Source organism: Oryzias latipes, chromosome 5 (genome assembly GCF_002234675.1).
Source record: "Oryzias latipes chromosome 5, ASM223467v1".
Lineage (NCBI taxonomy): Eukaryota > Metazoa > Chordata > Actinopteri > Beloniformes > Adrianichthyidae > Oryzias > Oryzias latipes.
Genome location: NC_019863.2, coordinates 11386909 through 11406346, shown reverse-complemented (window position 1 = coordinate 11406346; position 19438 = coordinate 11386909). Strand labels below are relative to the sequence as shown.

General features: G+C 37.4%; 1 protein-coding gene and 1 long non-coding RNA gene across 3 annotated transcripts in view; one reads left to right on the top strand and one right to left on the bottom strand.

Annotated features, from left to right (window-relative positions):
* Nucleotides 1-1783: 1783 nt before the first annotated feature.
* Nucleotides 1784-19438, bottom strand: part of LOC101166373 (guanine nucleotide-binding protein G(s) subunit alpha) — a 30164-nt gene continuing 12509 nt past the window's right edge. The window contains exons 6-12 of one of the 2 annotated variants that reach the window (XM_011474905.3): nt 8180-8234; nt 7008-7081; nt 6814-6872; nt 6589-6709; nt 5393-5523; nt 4674-4768; nt 1784-3327 (exon numbers count right to left, since the gene is read on the bottom strand). In XM_011474905.3, coding sequence (XP_011473207.1) covers nt 3181-3327; nt 4674-4768; nt 5393-5523; nt 6589-6709; nt 6814-6872; nt 7008-7081; nt 8180-8234 — 682 coding nt within the window. In that variant the 3' untranslated portion in view covers nt 1784-3180. The remainder of the gene's footprint in view (nt 3328-4673; nt 4769-5392; nt 5524-6588; nt 6710-6813; nt 6873-7007; nt 7082-8179; nt 8235-19438) is intronic. The other variant, XM_004068697.4, reaches the window with a different exon arrangement.
* On the top strand, nt 6818-7970 carry LOC110015116. The gene is made up of 4 exons (XR_002290201.2): nt 6818-6937; nt 7047-7113; nt 7258-7301; nt 7396-7970. It is a non-coding gene; the product is annotated as an uncharacterized LOC110015116 (long non-coding RNA).

The window sequence follows — 19438 nt, the reverse complement described above, 5'->3', positions numbered from 1 at the left end:
TTTTTCCATACATATTTGTAAATGTGACTGAACACGATAAACTATTATTGTAAGGAAATCTAAAATCAGATAACTACCCTACCAGATTAAAAAAATACATCAGATTATCCCGGATTACTTGAAAATTTAGGTTACTTAGGAACTCAAACAATGATCATATTTTTGCTGTGTATGTAAGGCAAGCTCAATGTAGCTCTTCAGGAACAACAAAGTCTTTAAGTTGCACGGCATATGAAACAATCGTCCTATAGTATCACATTCCAGCATAGGAATCAGCATCAGTACATAAAGTCGCGATGCAATAAAAAAAAAAAACTAACCAAAAAAAAAGCGTGATTCATTACCCAATCCTACAGTTTCAACAGTAAAACATTTTTTAAATATTATTTTAAAAAATGACTTGTCTATTTTTAATCTGAATAGCAACATTACTCATTTCAGCCCAATTCTATCATTTATACAGTGAATTTAGAGCTAGCAACCTCTAAGTGCACTGTTAAATCAAAGCTATTGTTTGTAACCTTTAATGCATTTGACACATTAAACTGTGCAGAACCTGAAGATTATCCACTTGTCAAATAACATTTTACAACAAAATAGTGTGTGTTTTGGAGGAAACAGAACGTACTATTGCTGAGAGAAGAATTACAAACATATTATTGCTTGGATAGTGCAGCTCTGTAGTGAGTCGGCTGTAAATCCCACTGTTTCTGTATTTACCATAAGATTTTTAAAGAAAATTTCTGAGTGCAGTGTCCTGTACAAACACGAGAGAAAAAAAACCATTTTCAAGCAAAAATGGAGGGCTGCAGACAGAAATATTTAGTTCAACATTCTGCACAGGGCAGAAGTTGTTTCCTAAAACACAAATCTGTGGGAAAGGCACCGCATATGTCCTTGGTAAAGCCTCAAAGACAAAAGCTGTAATCGACAGGTGTCAAAACAGACCTGATGATGATTTATTTGTTTAGCTGGAAAAAAAACAAAAAAGCTGCATTTTTGAACATGGTCAGCTGGAAAACAAGGTGTGTGATGATTAAAATGCAATCTTAGTTTGTTTCTATATGTTTTTTCTTTTTATAAAAAAAAGTGCATCATTTGCTTTTGGGAAGCTTTTTGCTCCCAGGAACTGAATACTTATGATAATCAATGTAAAAATTGTCTAAATTATGATATGAAAATACTTGGAAGTATCCAAACCACTGAGTTAAATTAGCTCTAAAAGGCATTTAATAAGTTTATATTGTAGCATATGTAGCATATGTAATGTCTCTAGCAGTGCTGATGCAGACGGTCCAATGGGTCTGCAAAGAAACACTAACACAATAATTTTCTCTTTGTAAACAAAAATAATTTGGTTTATGTAAAAAAAACTTTGTTTTGCAACTGGATGTTTGGCTCTGATAAAAGAGTTTAAGCTCAATAATAAAGATGCCTTAACACCCACCACTTTGCACCCAGAACTGCCACCTTTAAAAACATTTGAGGCAGGAAACAAAGAAAATCTGGTTGCAATTATGTGCATAACCTAAAAATGGGTGTTTGTATATTTGACTTCACAGTATCAAGGTGGCATTAAAAAAAATTATAAAAATCAGGGTAGAGTCAAAGCAAAAGGAGTTATTCAAAAAACTAACAAATGTGTGAAAACTGGTAACCAAGCAACAGACAAAACCCCCTGCCCGACCTGACCCGACCCGACTGGACGCTCCTCTGGGCTTGTGGTAGAGGGTCTGACCGTCCTCCGTCCAGCTGTACAGCACAGTGAATCATAACTCGCAAATTAGCTCCTTTTTCTTTTTTTTTTACAAGTACAGTCATGATCAAGGCACAAGGATCTTCTACAAGTTTTTTTTCTTTTCAGTAAAGTTGTACAAAATAATACATTTTACAGTCTGTACAAGAATAATAGTCCAGCAGTAAAAGAAAGAGACATACTCAAAGCCAGGGAAGGAGGTTGTGAGTGGGAGAAGTGGGAGACAAAGACACAAGGTAAGGACAGACGGGACCGATGTGATGAGGGCTGGAGTATCTGTGTTGGTGTTTCTGCTCAAAACGCTGCATTCAGTCGGTTTGTCTTTGACTTCATGCTTCCTCTTTTTGCTAAGCTTTTATTTATTGTGTTAAATGAAAAAAAAAACGTACACTTATTTTTCATATGTCGGCTTGCGGACAGACAGCTGGGAGGAGGGCGGGGATGAGCATCTTTAGTTATTTGTAAGCATGAGTGTGTTAAAGTGGAGTATAAATGGTGCACAAAGGCAGATCACACAGTGTACATTGACAAACAACATGAGATAAAAACTAACAAAAACATAAAAGTTGAACTGCATCATAACAGGAATATATAATTTATACATGTGTGTATATATATATATATATATGTATATATATATCTATATATATATATACACATATATGTTTATATATATATATATAGATAGATAGAGAGATAGATAGATTAAATTTTTTTGCACTGCATGTAGTTCACTGGTGAGCATGAATCAATGCATTTGTTTGATATTTTCCTTTTTTTTTAAATGTTGGTAATATCTGCAGTTAAGCCTTGACTGGTTTTCCTTAAGAGCCATGCGACTTAACGCAGGCGCGCAAACGTCCACAGTCCCTTAGTGAACTAGTCTCTTTGTTTGTAACCAGGAACAACAGCCCTCTTTGTTGCGGTGTACCACCCAGCATGTCCGTTGTTTGTGCCTTTTCTAAAGGAAAACAACAAAAAAAAACAAGACATCTCTCTCTCTCAGAAAATATTGTACTGTCCCTCTAAAAACTGTTATAGTGGGGAAGTGGTTTAAAAATGATGGTGTTTACGACTGCTTTAGTAAAAGATATGCAGAGGTCCGGCAGTCCTATTCCACAGTATTTTTGCGAGTGTATATTTCCTCCACACTGAAGATTCCAGTCGAAACCCCTCTCACTGGGTCAGTGTCAGTCCAAACAGACTGTTGTTGTTGCTCAAACTAAGACAGAAAAGCAAGTTTCCTCTTTACTCTTTGTTCGACGTTGTGTTGCAGGGAAAGCTGTATTTGTGTTTGAGAGGAGAGCGGCTGGTCTCTTGCTTCCTCGTGTTGCGGTGACATGGTAGAACTGGAGGGTGAAGTGGGTCAACCAGTCACGGTAGAGGGGCTTCTGCTTGATCGGTGGGTACATCAGCAGGACACATCACAAGAGCTCGTACTGCCGTAGGTGCATTCTCTGTATGATGTCCCGACAGTCATTGAAGACACGCCGGATGTTTTCCGTGTCGACTGCGCAGGTGAAATGAGGGTAACAGTAGTGTCTTCCATCCCCACTGGCTGTGCTGATCCTCTGAAAAAAAAGATAAAACCTGGTCAAGATTTGTTTACACAACACTGCTTTCTTAACGAGCCCAAACTGTAAATTTGTGATATCTGTGAAGATTTTTTTTACATTCAGTTTATTTATGCATAAAAGGACATGTGTCCATGTCTACTTTTGTATGCAGCATTCTGCAGTATTACTATGAAACACTAGATGATAGTCTAGGATCTTTTGGATACATTTGTAAATGTATCAGCATTTTTTTCTGGAATTTTTGTCTCTGAAAATCATAGAGAGTGTTATTTGGTCATTGTTTTATTTCATAAATAGTGTTATTTATTTTATTAATAGGATAATTAATGAATGAAACTTTATTCATACAGCACTTTCCAACTCCTTGAAGGTACCAAAGGGCTTCACAATAAAAAAGAGATCTAAAATGGGAACAAAAGTTTTAAACTAAAACAAAAAAGAATATTCTGTTTTAGAATATAATTTTCAATCCAAATGTTTCATCTACATTCCATGTTATATCATTCTGACTCCACGCATCTGCTCCTGGTCTGGCCCTTCTATCGAATTTTAGGACCCAATGTGGCCCGCCAGTTAAAACAATTGTCATCCCCTGGTCTACGATGTACCCGAAGAAATATTCCAACTTTTACTCCTTTTATTATTAGTCGGAACCATCTTTTATTCAGAAAAATTTTTTACTTTGAAAAATCGGTTGCTAAATCAGTCCAGTAGGAGAAAAAACAACAGCTGCGTATTCTTGTCTGTCTGTCTGTCTGTCTGTCTGTCTGTCTGTCTGTCTGTCTGTCTGTCTGTCTGTCTGTCTGTCTGTCTGTCTGTCTGTCATTTTGACTTCAAGCCTGATCATGTTTGAACAAAAAAAGATTCTCTTTAATTGGAGGATGTAGACGAGTTTAGTGTTTATTTTTTATTAATGCTGGGAGTTAGTTTCACTTGTGTGGGGTCAGTGAGCTAAAGAGTTAAAAATAAAACTACAAATAAAAAGCATTAAAGCAACAAGCTAAAAAAACAGAGTCAACATGCCACTCATGGTAAAAAAGAAAGACATGGTGAATCTCCATCAACAAATACCAAATCTGTGGTTATTTCTACATTAAATCTCTACATTTCTACATTTACTTAGTAAAAACATAAAGAGAGCCAAAGAAAATCAGAAAAGAGAAAAGTAAAATTCAAAATCTTTTGTTAGTACAAAGCTTTTAGGTTAAAAATCTAAAGTAGAACTTTCAGAGACAAGTGGAGGAAGAGCAAAGCTACCCGTTGGAAAAGTTAGGGTTTTTATTAAGTCAAAAATGAAAATAGGAACCTGATCAAATCCAAACAGGTAAGAGAAGCTTTACCTGCTGGGATTTGATCTTTGTACACACCAGAAACTCATCCCGTATGAAGTACTTGGCCCTGGTAACTCGTGGGTCCTCTCCTGGTTCTGGTATTGCTGTTGGACACGAACAAAACAAAAATTAATTTTCGCTGACAAACAATCATTGAAGTCATTGAAACAAAGTTGTTGTTTTTTTAAATCCCTCCATCCATCCATCTTCCTCCGCTTATCATGGACCGGGTTGCGGGCATTGTCTAAGAAAAGATGCCCAGACTTCCATCTTCCCGCCCACTTCCTCCAGCTCCTCTGTGGAGACCCCGAGGCGTTCCCCAGGCCAGGGGAGAGACGTAGTCTCTCCAGCGTGTCCTGGGTCCTCCCCGGGGCCTCCACCCAGTGGGACATGCCCAGAACACCTCCCCAGGGAGGCGTCCAGGAGGCATTCGGACTAGATCCCGAGCCACCTCATCTGGCTTCTCTCGATTTTTTTTAAATACATAATGAAAATAAAATTATAATTTTCTTTTCTTTTTGAGTGATGTCTGCAAATAGTAATAATTGAATTTTGGGGGGAAAACAACTCAACAGAAATAAATGGTTACATGGTAGGAAAAAAAAACATGTAAAAAAGCAAAGATGAAAAACACAGGATTGTTTTTGTAGTTAATAACATAAATTGTAATCTGATCCTGAAATGAACGTCTTACTCTGGAAAAGTTTCTGGAGTGGAGTTGGTCTTACCATCGTCAGGTGTAGTGTATCGTGAAAACTCTGGAAAATACTCCTCAATTTTGGACTTCCCCGCCAACACCTTCTCTGCTAGTAAGTCTTGTTTGTTCAGGAAAAGGATTACAGAAATGGTCCGTAGCCACCTACAGACAGAGATCAATGAGCTCAAGTGTCTTTAACCGCCGATCTACGTCTTAAAACAAGCACCAGATGAAAAACTTCACACAGATTTGAACAAACAAATCTGTTGAATACCCCATGGATTTTAAATTCCTGAATTAATTTATAGGACATGTATGAGATGGTAGTATGTTCGGCTTGGAGAAAGAGGATTCATTGTTCTGAAATCCTTTTTTAAAAAGTCACGCTTATTCAATATTCTTACCATTGCAGCTAAAGTTGGTTCAAAATAAAACTATATTCCTTTTTCAACACTGCTTTAGCTTGCTAGGTGAGTTTGTTGTGTATTTTTCCGGGTTATGTTTAGCTGTAAACCTGATATCCTGGTGGTAAAAAGGAACAAACTTTTATTTTGATCAAGTATTTTAAGGTATGCATGATTCTGACTTGTAGGATTATGATAATGAGAATTTCTGGACTTTTTAGGCCAATAATTGTTCAAAATACATTTAGATTTTCACTTGGTAAAAAATTGTTTCAAAATGGGAACTAATAACACAATTAGACACAAAAAAAAAGCAGTATAACCTGAAAATGTGAATCTTAAATGTTTTTTTATACCAATTCTATGCTTCAGTTTCTTTATAAAGAACAGAGCAGAGAAACTTGGAATTAAGGACATTTATATTTAATCAACTTTCCCCACATTTTGAATATTTAAGTTTTTGTGTCAACAGCACAAAAGTTGTCTTAATTTATAGTCTTTTAAAGGAGTTTTTCCTTACCAAGAAGGATGGTTTAAGGGCAGGGATGCCCAGTTTAGTTTAGTTTAGTCATATCTATTGGATTCTAAGACCACTATATAAACCCCATTGAAATGACTATTGGTGTAATATTGGGCTATATAAATAAAATTGAATTAAAAAAACAATTCTTTCAAAATAAAAAAATAAAAAAGGGCTTTGATAGGCATGTGCTTCAGCCCAGTCCCTTATGCTTAATGTTAATTATCATTTAAAAGTAGTCAAAGGTACCATCTGAAGAACATGAACTTAAACAACAACAAAAAAAACTAAAATAATACTGACCTGTTGTTCCAAATGTTCTTGAAAAGATTGAGGGCTTCCTGTAGTCTGTTTGTCTGATTGTCTTCTCTGATCACCATGTTGTAGCTGCTACTCGCCACCACAAAGATGATCGCCGTCACATCTGTACCACCAAGAAAAAGCAGGAAAAAAAAGGATCAGCACAGCAAACAAACCACAAGCTCCTGTTCACATGCTTTCAGTTACTAAAGTAAAGCAACATCCAACCGTTAAAACACTGGATCCATTTTCGACGTTCGTCTCTCTGACCTCCAACATCAAACATACTGCAGAAACACGCAAAGGCAGAAAGGATTTCAAAGGAATGACAAAATGTCTGAGGAGCCAAACGGTATTTCATGATAATGGAGAAATAATTAATATTTTCTGACAAGAAAACTTCCAACTAAGTTACTACTTACTGGAAATTAACTTTGTCTATTTGAAATTTCGTCTCGAAGATCCCAGATGTCAGTACTCTGCATCTCAAGAGGTCCTGAAGTGGAGAAGGAAAGAGAGAGCAAAACTGTGAGACAATGTGATGAAGCTATGACTCCAAGTGATCATTTCAGTTTGTTATTATTCCAACATGGCTCCTTAACTATCTGCACTATGTCATTTTTTTGATGTGGTGGTTTAATAAATGTCCCTTTTTTTTCTTATGTGGCTCAGGTCCATCAGCGAGGTCAGATGCGAACATCTGTGGACACTTTCAGGTACCACAGGCTTCCTGTGTGTATAAAGTGTGAGAACTTATCCATCTCATGACATGAGTGACAAGTGGACTAAAACAAAAGGCTGTCTTTGCAGGAAGGTTTAAGGGAAGCAGATGTTGCCACGTTTAGGAGGATGTTGTTGAAGAGTCTCCTCTGGCTCAGCATGCGGCTCAGCATGGACGACAGGGTTTGGATCCTTTCTCCTACTTCTACTTTAGGAGCGTTTTGAAGTTAATGTAGACTGTAAAAACTCTTTCCATGCTGACAAATACAAAAAAGGCGCTCATTTTGAGCACGGATGTACTTATTGCAGATGATGGCACAGGACTTTCCTGCTGCTGCCTCCATCACAAAGAACCGGTCACAGGCCGTGTTCTTCTGTCACTGAATGATTATGGTCCAGAACCAATGACACCATTCTAGATGGGTTTGCTTAGAACTGTGGGAGATGACATTTCTCATGCTTGTTCTTTTGTCGCAATCATTTTTAAATGACATGACTTGTTTAACTGTCAGAAAATGAACTACAGTTGTCAGAACTGAATGCTTTTTAAATATTTAACAATCGTATCTCCATTTGTTTGAAGTGGGCAGATCTCCGTCTTACATTTCTATGAGAGTGGACACCTGAATAATTGCTTGATGGAGTTTGCTTCTTTTAACATCTTTGACACTCTAAATAAAAACAGTCTTAAACGCTGCAACTTTTCATCTGTCGTGCTTTGTTTTGTTTTTTTAAACCACTGGCGTGCACCCCTGCTTACCAGACACGTTTTCTGCATGTGTCCCATCATACATTTAGTTTTCCTTGTATGGAGCGAGTGAAAGAAACATTAAGGTTAAAATAGCTTTTGTTGAGTGTGTGTTGAGAGCCTCACCTGATCCGTGGGCGTGTAGTCGTTTTGTCTGACCACATCAATTCTGTCTAAAAAGCTGCAAACAGAACACACAGTTCAGATCACAGCGGCCTTAACTGAACAGTTTACAGAATGTTTTTTATTTTTTTTATTTAAAGTTTGCAATAAACACATATAACTTCTATAAAAACATTTGGAATGGTTTCCTCTAGATGTAGTTAAGCAACAAACTCTGCATTTAGCATAGAATGGATGTAATAACGGGGACAGGGCACCTGGAATGGCCACAAGAGGGAGCGTGTTTTAATTCTATGTGAGATCAGAGGCAGCCAGTCTGAGTCATCAGCAGCCGTTTGCTCTGTCAGACCAGAGGAGCCTCGTCAATGGAGCCGCTGTAGTAGTACTTGCACAGGAGGAAAGTGTGTTGTCTTTGTCTGCATGTGCCTCTGTGTGTGTGTGTGTGTGTGTGTGTGTGTGTGTGTGTGTGTGTAGGTGAGTTGGTGGGGGGTGGGGGGCTCCAATACATTCAAATCTATGCCCACCCAGTGCATATTTATGGTTCTGCTGAATCCAGGGATGGAGTTCTCCAGAAAGGATGAGGGTTTGAGAGTCACCTGCTGAGTCTGTCTGAACTTCGATCAACTTGTTTCTACTTCTATCCATTCAACATCCCTCCTTTAGCATGGGGGACCAAATGACCCTTTTTTTAAGGGAACAACATGTACTTAAAACAGAATAAAAACAGGAAAACCTGTCGGGATCTTGTCTTCCAGCATTTACCTAAATGTCAACAACAAAAAAATGCCAAAAGAGTCCAATTTCATAGATAGAATTAATAATACAATAATAAAACCATAAACTGACATTGATTTTCGGTGGAAAACTAGAAAAGCTTCAGGACGGTCCAGAAAAATGACTTACTTCAGAACACTTTATTCTCCTTTTTCTCCATTTAGCGATATTATGAGGAAACTTCCCAACATCCATTTTCTGTTACAAAAAGTCTAACTTTTGGACCGATTTTAATGGGAACAATTGATTAAATGTGCGCGCCTTGTATTTAATGTTTTCAGGCCTCAACACTCTTGACTTGCACAAAGTACTGTACATGCCAATGGAAATAAGAGCTAGATTTGACAGAAAATGTGTCTGCTGAGGGACTTGAATCAATAAATAAAGGAAGGCTACAAAGGCCGATGTGTTCATTTCCCATTCCTGCCAGATCAGAGTCCTGTGGTTGCCGTCGACGGCTGACTGTTTGCCCTCCGTTCTTACAACAGGAATGACAGGATGCCTGTTTGAAGCTGCCTCTTGAGAACAGGTATGTAGCCGCCCGCTCCCTCTTCTGAGATAACTAGGAATGTGGCAAGCCGGGGTGAAATGTGACAAGAGGACTGAAGGTAACACACTGAAAAGAGCAGGTGGGGGGTTCAGGATTGCCGAGGTCGACAGCTTGCAGGTCTGACGGAAGAAGACTGCAAGCGCGAGGCGGAAAAATAAGGAAAACAGAAAGCAAATTGCTCTGCATCAATGCAAACTGAGACAGATACTCATATTAAACACACATGGAGGCTATTAAGCAGCAAACCGGTAAGGTACCATTAGCTCTCTGCAGGGTTCAAGTGGCTCAGCTGTTCCCACGCCATAGAGCCTTTGCTGTGCCAGCACACCCACAGCACTCCGAGGAGAGCCGCTCGGAGCCAAACCACCTCACTTCCACTGCGCACACCCGGCCAGCCTCTAACTTTGTCCTCCCTCAACATTCCCCGCGCAAAGCTCCCAAAAATATAAATAATCTGCATGTGACAGGCGCCGAAACCCATGCAGCCCCAGCGCTCACACGCTGAACATGGCTGCCACCGAAGGCCAAACTCCGGTCTGAGGCGCTGACACACCCAGCGCAAACACACGGCACCATTTTTAGCAGTTCTCCCTATTAATAGGAGAAGGGCCAATTATAACCGTCAAACAGAATAATAGTAGCTGCCCCAGTAACAGAGAGGTCCGCGGGGTTGCGGGGAGCCGAGTTTAACCTGCCAGGGTTATTCTGGGCCAACAGACGGCCTGACTTCAACGGGGAAAAACACACAAGACAAAAAAAAGAAGATTATATACAAAAAGATAAAGGGCTACATGTTTTCCATGGTTTTTGCTGATTTGTAGGTAGGGAGGAGAATCACAGAAAACACTAAAAATAAATCTAGTATGTAAAAATGGCTATAAATGTTCCATTTTTCCTAATTTAGGTTTTCTACTATTATTAGACTCTAAGCAGAGGGGTTTATCTTTAAGATCTGAATTGTTTGTCATAATTGGGAAGAATTTATTGATGATAAAAAGTACTTTTATTGTTTCAATTTGAAATAGATTAGATTAGATTTGCTTTATTATCATCGTCCGTTGTACAACGAACGATGATAATAAAGTAAATCTATCAAATCAAAGAACTTTTTTTCATTAATAAGTTCTTCCCACTTATGATAAATAATTCCCTGTCAAAATTGCTTATTATGATCTAAATCTTTAAAAAAATGCTTTAACAGTTTTATTTTGATGTTAACAATGACCTAATATAAATGAAAAAATAAGTTGGAAGAATATTTACATAGAATAGAAAGGAGAAACCTTTTAAAGACTTTCTTACACTTAGACATTGAAATTTGATTAATAGAAATGTAAAAGATTATAAATAAAGAAATACAAAACTACTTTTTAGATTTTTTTAGAAACTCTTGATGATTTTCACTTTGAATAGGCTGCTGTAAAAATATTAAAACATCCAGTGAATGTGGAATAAATATTTCTTTCCATAAACTAAGATCCCAAAAGTGCAAATATTTCAAAAGAAGCAACAGCTGATCAACCTATAACAGCCCTGTAATACAAGCATCGTGTTAAAGTTGTTATAGTATTAGGACAAAGGATTACTCAGATTATGGGCTTGTGTGGATCTTCTGCTCAACATGGGATTAAGCGACTTTGAGTAAATGTTTTGACTTTTCGAGTTTGCACATAAAACAATTCCAAATACTCTAAATACTTTTTTTTAACTTGTTTAACCACTAAGACCATGAAAATTATCATTTAAATAAACATTTTTCCATAGGATACTTTTCATTGCCTTAATTTAAAATATTGAAAGAAAGAAACAGTCAGGATTTATCACCTGCGATCATTTTAGACTCTTTTTTCCCCCCCCCGTAAGCATGCTTTTTGACTTTTAAACGTCTCTCGGGGTTTGTGATTCCACGGAGCGCCTACACAAAACATCTGGAAAGTTTTGCTCTGCATCCAAGCAGTTCTTGTATTCGGCTGTATGACACACAGGCGGGCGAACGCGCACAAACAGATCAGCCGGCAAAGTATCTAAAAAGTCCAGCTCTTTGCCTCTGCAGAGGACCGCTTTGATTAAAAAAAAAATCACAAAATTACACTTTTAAAGGAAACAGAGGAGCTTCAATTTACTTTTAATGCTATTTTCAATGTCCTTAAATTCACTTTTTAACATTTTGCCTTCAAGTTATCTTGTATTTATTCTGTATTTTATAATAATTATTTACCGTTTTTAAGAGATAAAAATACTTCAGCAAAAACGTGTTTTATTTACTTGACATTTTGCGATTTTTATGAAATTCACACATTTGTTTGGTCAAACTAAAAGGATAAAAATTAGAGATAGTTATGTAATAGACTAAAAAAAGAGTCCTAAACATTGAGGTTCTTACAATTTTGTAATGCCAAAAACTGCTTAATTTATATTGTTTATAGTTAAAGTTAAAGAAAATAATTGCTATAGTTTTAAAATGTTCAAAATAGTCAAATACATAGATATATTCAGAATGGAAATATTTTAAATTTACATTTAAGAGTGTGTTACAAGCTGCAACAGTCTCAGAACCTGAGCCAAACAACAGAATAAATAAAATGGTTTTAAGCCACCCTACATAAAAAAAATAAAATAAATAAAAGCTAAAATAGTCAGAGAAGGGTCCTGGAGCCTGAGGATGGACAGTACGGTCTGCAGAGGGGAGCTGATCATGGAGTTCTGCAGCTTCTTTGTTCGTTGACGCTTCGGCCTGTGAGCCGACAGAGCTGAAAGCTTTAGCAGCCAATCCGTCTTCGCGCGCACACACACACACACACACACACACACACACACACACACACACACACACACACACACACACGGGGGGGGGGGAAGAAAAGAGAGAGAAGGCTATGTCTGACATTACAGCGCTGCTCCAAAAATAGCTCCCTGGCGCCCTGGCCTCCAGTTTGGTTGTCATGGTGACAGAACCACAGGCGCTATAAATAGACAATCGGTTCCAAATCTTGTGCTACTGGAGAGAGGCCAGAAAGAGGGAGAGACGGAGTGAGAGGGAAAAAAGAAAGAATGACAAGAAAGGCAGGAGAGAAAGAGCGATAGGAAAGGAGTTGAAACATGCAAAGCAACAAAGAGACACTTAGAAAGCCATGCAGGGAATGAAGTGGGTTAGAAAAAAGCAGAGGAGAAAAAGCTAAACCACTGAGAAGAGAGAAAAGGCAACAACAACAAAAAAAAGACAAAAGAGAACAATTAACATATTGTAGGTTTTGAGAAAGAAAGAAAAAACAGCAGGAGAAAGAAAGGCATGAAAAATGACAAGAAAAAGAACAGCAGTAAAATGCAAGATGGACGAAAGAATATAGCTATAAAAATAAAGCTATTTATTACAAAAAATGAAGAAGATACATGCAAAACTTCAGATGTTTACAAACTGAAATGCTCAAATTAAAGAAAAACTACTAATGAAGGACAAAGTGCTACAAAATTATTTACGTTTTAAAACAACAAAAAGGAAAAAAATGATATAACACTAACAAACATGATAAATAGATTTTTGAAAAAGATAGAAAAACATGATGTTTCCAAAAAGACCAGAGTAAAAAGAGGAAACCTATAAGTGGGCCAAAGGAAAAGAATCCAGGAAAAATACTAACATACATACATACATACCTACATACATGCATGCATAAAATACAGGTTATTTACTGAAAATGAGCAGATTCAAATCCTCCTCATGAACCTGGAGTTTCCTAAAGCAATTGCCTCCGAGCTGACAAACACAACTTTAATAAGATCAAAGCAACTTTGCTGTTTGCACGTCCCTTCATCTCGCCTCAACATCAGCTCCTCGTTCCCTCCCAGCTCACATGAGTCAGAGTCTCAGCCATTTTCTGCCCTCGCCTGAACACCACCGAGCAGACGCAGGTAAAATGAGGGGTGTCCACTGCCCAGCCTCAAAAACAAAAACCAGCAGATAACAAATACAGCCCTTTAGCTAAAATCACAACTGGGAAACATTAGCTCGGTCATAAAGTTTACTTGTTAGGGCACATTTCCCTCCTCACTTTCTCAAATAATTAAACTTTTCCCTAAGCATCCAGGTAAAAGGGAACCCCTATTTATCCAGATTATTCCAATATTGATAAAAACGTAAGGAAGCCGATGAACTCCCAGTATATTAAAAACAAACACTGAAAAATAAAAGTCTGTTACGGTTTACTTAAAATATATTCTCCTTTTTTAAATTAATATATTGTCATTGATAAAAACATTGATAAAAAGGTGTATTATTATTATTATTATTATCATTATTAAAATTTTTATTTTTATGTGTGTTTTGAGTTTTTTTTAAACTCTTTAGGCTTTTTTTCATTTATTTATTTAAAGTGAGTAAAAATATTTGACAAAAAAAAAGAATACCGGTAATCAAAAAAAAATCTAGTACTTATCTTAAAAAAAAAAACTAAATGCCAGTGCAAATACATTGTATAAAGTCCATTTAAGTATTCTAGCTTTATAACTGCTGGCAAAGTAAAAACGTTATCTTAAAATGCTATAATTTAAACTATAATAGATTATAACATGCTATAATCTATTAAACTATAATAGATTATAACATGCTATAATCTATTAAACTATAATAGATTATAACATGCTATAATCTATTATAGTTTCGTTAAGATGAACAATGTTCCTCTAAAAAAGATATTTTTCAATTAAACATTTATTTTAACACAATTTTCTTTTTTAAATGATGCTGACTAAAGAGTGACAGAAAAAGCAAACTAGCCTCTAAATAGGTAACCATCATAATATTGATGTAAAGCATTTCTTTATTGAACAAAACACGATTTTTCAATCATTTTACATTTAAAGTCAAATATAACTATTTTTGTTTGTCGAAAGAAGCATAGGTTATTGTCTAAACAACTTTTACACACATTTATGCTACAGTGCTTGGGAATCAAACCCTAAATCTATATAATGTTTGCAAAAGTCATTACTGTAAAATCAGATAGTAAATGTCTGACCAAATGTATCGTACATGTAAATATTTTTATATAAGTTGAAAATAGCTAACTAAGGAAAAGAGTAGCTTATTAAAAAAGAACTCATTAGGTATTATGTTATGTACCATGTTTTGAATCTATGAGAAATAATATTCTTTTCTTTTTTTCCCACAAAGATGAGATGTAAGCATTTTTATCTTAAGCAGTTATTGGCTGAAATTATTATCTTTTTTTAATCTTAAAGAAACTATAACCTCAAAGTGATTGTACAAAACAAACACATTTCTGAACAAGCTACTACTTTTTGAGGTTTCAACTTCTTGAAGCTCGTTTTTATCGAAAATAGTTACAAACATGAGCCTTTATGGAGGACAAAACGTAAAAAAATAGTTGTTTTTTTCTGATTTGTTTTTAATTTAAATTTTTACAGATAAAAACGCAGACTCATCAGGCTCCGTAGAGGGTTTTTTTTTTGTCCCGTCCACAGAAAAGGCAACTAAAGTTAAACCATCCAAGGACAGAAACCATTCCCGCTAACCTCATCCGTATAAATCGACAGGAAGTGTCTCTAAACAACAACAACAGCACCACAAAGGAAGATGACTGAGCAAAAAAATATATATACATATATCCAGGGAAGCTTGTGCGACTTCTTCTTCATCTCACACAGACAACAGAGCATCATCGCCCGGCCAACTTCTTCTTCCTCTTTTTAGAATGTTTTTAACACGCCATGAACACAATGATGTAATTTAAGCATTAAAATAACGAGTGGCTGAGAGAGCGGTGCCCCCACCCACCCTCCACCCTTGTGCCGATCCAGGGTTGACATTTTCATTTAATGCCAACAACCTTTATCAATAATGCTGAAGCCGTCTCCCTCCTCTAACATACTCGCTCATTCTTTCTCCTTCTGCAGACTGCCGGGTTTATAAATAGCTCTCCTCTCTCTTTTTCTCTGCTTCTACGTTTACATAAGCGCACTGAGGGGGGAGGGGAGCACTTCCGGTCTGGCCACCCAGCCCAGCATCTGATCCATAACACTGGGACTGCTGGGGTTGGTGGAGGAGAAGCCAGTTCTCACAAAGTCGGGGGGAATCATCTGCCTCCATTTCCGTCGTTTCTGGAATTCGATCTGTTGAGACACCTCTACTGTACAAAGTATCCCGCAACACAACATCGATGACAACTGCTAGCTACGACAGGTGTGAAAGTCAAAGTGAATCTGGGTTTATGTCGGAAATGTGGTGCACCCTTTTTCAAAGTTCATTCTTCCAACATTGAAGAACTCAGATTTTAGTCCTCTAAACTTTTATTTGGCACCAGGTGAATCTGAGAAAGTCAGAGGGATCTTCAATCCATGACATCCCAGCTGATTTCAAACCTGGAAACTAGGGCTGCCCGATGTAAAGCAACTCGCGATGTGCAATATTAGTAATCAAAAGTGTGATGACGATATGACCTGCAATACATGAACAAATAGCAAAATACAAAGCAACTAATTAGGGGTGTAACGATTTATTTATATATAACGATTCGATTGTGTTGGGTCTAAACTAAACCAACACTTCTCAACTATATTTGAGCAGGAAGAAAGGGCACGGACTCACTTGAAATCTTATCTCGAGAGAGACAGCAGACAGGAACACACTCATGCAATTCTCAGTTTGCTCTGTCTGACACCTCGTTTTTATTCAAAGTCAGGGTGTTTCCCTACATACAGATGCTTCTAAAAAGGGGGGGGGGGGACAATGCAGCCCACACAGGTCAAGAAACTAATCTAAACCAACATCTTAAAAGAAACATTTGCTGGCTGAAATCCTGATGACAACACATCATCGATTTCCTGGCAACACATATAGATTCATAGAAGAGCCACGACATAAGTGGACAAAGCTTAGAAATAGACAATGCTTAGGAACAATAAAGAGCACCTTTCACGTCGCAGAGGACGGTTGGTCACACTTGTCCTCTCACACACTAGCCACACATCCACCACCAACACCAAACCGACCATCATGGCTGGATCCTTCTATCCCAGAGTAGTATCCACCATATCATTTATTTTCATATACCTAAACGCGTCAATCAAGACAGCCTTGATCTATTATCATATTTCTATTGTTGCGTTAAATCAAATGATTTTCGACGTAGTGCACACATTACTATCATAGGTATGTATTGTGTAGATGTGTCTATTGCTCGTTATCTGCATGTGCTCTTCAGGAAGCGATGGTGCAGCTGCCTTTAAATGCAGATACCAGATCATACCATGTATCAGTCTGATGTGATGGGGAGCTGTCCCGGTTTGTTCTGGGAGTATATTGTGCTGTATTTTGTAGTTTTGATCAAACCTCCTACAGTATAAACCTTGAATAAATGAATCTGAGTATTCACAGATTTGTTTTTTAGAGAAACTTTTAAAGTCCAGTTACCCTAAGAACAGAATCATGAGATAACTTGACCTGAATGACAGAGAAACCTTCACAAACATTCAGGAATCAACAAGTTTCTGCTGGTGTCCCTAGGTGGTTTATATGAATATGAGTAAAAGTCTCAAACTGAGAAAGAATGTTCTTACTGTAACATTACGCTTACATGTAAAATTCTCAGAACACGCACATTGACCTTTATAAACGTAAGTGCTCACTTCAGTTTAGCGTTAAAATATGTGCAGTGGGGAAAAACGTATTTCACAGCCAACCATTATACAAGTTGTCCCACAAGTGAACAGTCTGTAATGTTCATTGAGACAGAAGGATAAAAAAGTATTTAGCTCCTACAAACAAATAAGAATCGTGTCCTTCACAGACCTGTAGGTTCTTTTCTTAAGAAGCTCCTCTATCTTTCACTTGTAACCTGTATTAATGTCTTTGGACTGGTTATCTGTATAAAAGACACCTGTCCACACCCTTAAACAATCAGACCTCTCCACCAATACCAAGACCAGAGAGCTGCCTGAAGCTTCACACCACCCTCTGCAACACACGTTCAAGAACCCACTTCCAACGGCAAGTCTGAGTAGATGTCATAAATCCGTGTTTTAGGCGTCTGCATCCAAAACTCTCGTATTCACGCGGAGCTACGCACATTTTAAGCCCTTTTTCAGCCTCTAAGTACAAAATGCACGGCCACTGAGCATGCATTGCAGGTTAAAAACCAGGTCGAACTTTGAATAATCAGAGATTCTGATTTAGCAGTGATGTATGGAGCACGTCCCTTTTGATTCATGGAAGTACCAGTCGTTTGAAAATGGATCATGGAGGAGAAATGAATAGTTGTGATTTGTGGCCAGCTGGAATTAATTATATGACATCAAGTCTTTCATATCGACATAGAGCTGTGAAAGAAAAAATCCGGAAAAAGAATCGCGACATTTTACACCAAGTCTCTTGCAACTGCAGGTAGCAAACATGCACTTGTAAATAGTAGGAGAGGAAGAAGAAGCCCCTCCCTGCTTGTCCAGTGTGAATACCATGGGCTAAAAAAGCATACATGCCCAGTGTGAGCGTAGCTTAATGGAAACCAGGGACAAGTCTCCAGACCTCAATTCAAAATCCAGAACATCACAGTTCTTGTGTAGATCAGCATGGAAGAATGGATCAAAATAGCAGCTACAGTGTGGGCAAACCTGCTGAAGGCCTACAGGAAACACTTGACCTCTGTCATTGACGACCAGGGTTACAATGCAAAATATTGACATGAACTTTTGCTTTGACCCAATACCCATTTTCTTCACCATTAAAAAACATAATTCTTTAAAAATCAAATAATGCGATTTCCTGGATTTCCTATAATGAACATTACAGAGCTTTCTCATCTTTGTTGGACAACTTGCAGGATGTGTGATTGACAAATACTTTATTGCTCTGTTATAAATATTACAGACTTAACTGAAAAGTTTAGTAATATCAGCAAACCCAACAATCCTTTTTAAAAAGTTCCTAGAAAAACAACCAAACTCATCCACCAGTCCAAAATAATTTATGACAGTTGTCTTTTCTAGATCAAAAACTTTTCTCACAGTGGGAACGTTTCTAGAACCGCCAGATGAGCTGAGTTGAGTCTTAGGGGATGACTTGGTATAATGTTACCACCATTATCACTACAGAAACACTAGAAATTTTAAGTTTTGACAGATCATCATCATCACAAAAGGCCATACGTCCACATGACTAAAGACTTGCAGAGAATGAAGCAGTAAAAGCACACTGGAGACAATTTAGCCTTAAAAAAATAATTGTTTCAAAGCTTGATCAATTGTTTTCTTTTTGAAGAGTGCAGAAAAGCTGACTGAAAACATCTGCAAAGAATACAGAAACTGCTTCGAAACCCATCGACACCAGTGGGATGACTCCTCTAGTTCACAGAACCAGAAGAATCAAGCAGAGCTTCAGCAAAATGCTTCTGCTTTCCAAAGTGGTTGAAAATGTTAATCAGTTAAATTAAATGATCTGTCATCTGCTCTTCATGTGGGGTGTGTCATATGGCAACCTCATCACTTTTATAACCATGGCTACAAGATGTAATATCTGCATTTTGGCTGTTTAAATGAGGCTCTTGCTTTAAGTTTCTTTTCTGACAGCTCCTAAATTTGTGGTCAGCTTGGAATAAATTTCCAAATTTCCCTCTTGTCAAATGTAAAGCTTTTAACAGTGTAGCCCTGTTTTACCTTAGTGATCTTGCAGTTCCCATGAATCTGAAGGACCACTTTAAGTCAACATTTAAGGCATTTTTTTATAAACCTTTTGCATTGAAATCAGCGATTCTGTGTGGTTTTGTTTACTCATTTGATCAAATTGAAGTCTTACGTTTCTTTTTTTTGGTATCTGGACATATCTTTTTAAAGCTCCAACCATCTTTCCAGTCTAAGTAGGTGTATCTTTGAAATTTTGTTAATTCTCCCCCTTCTTCACAACACGCAATTGCCACAAACATTCTTAA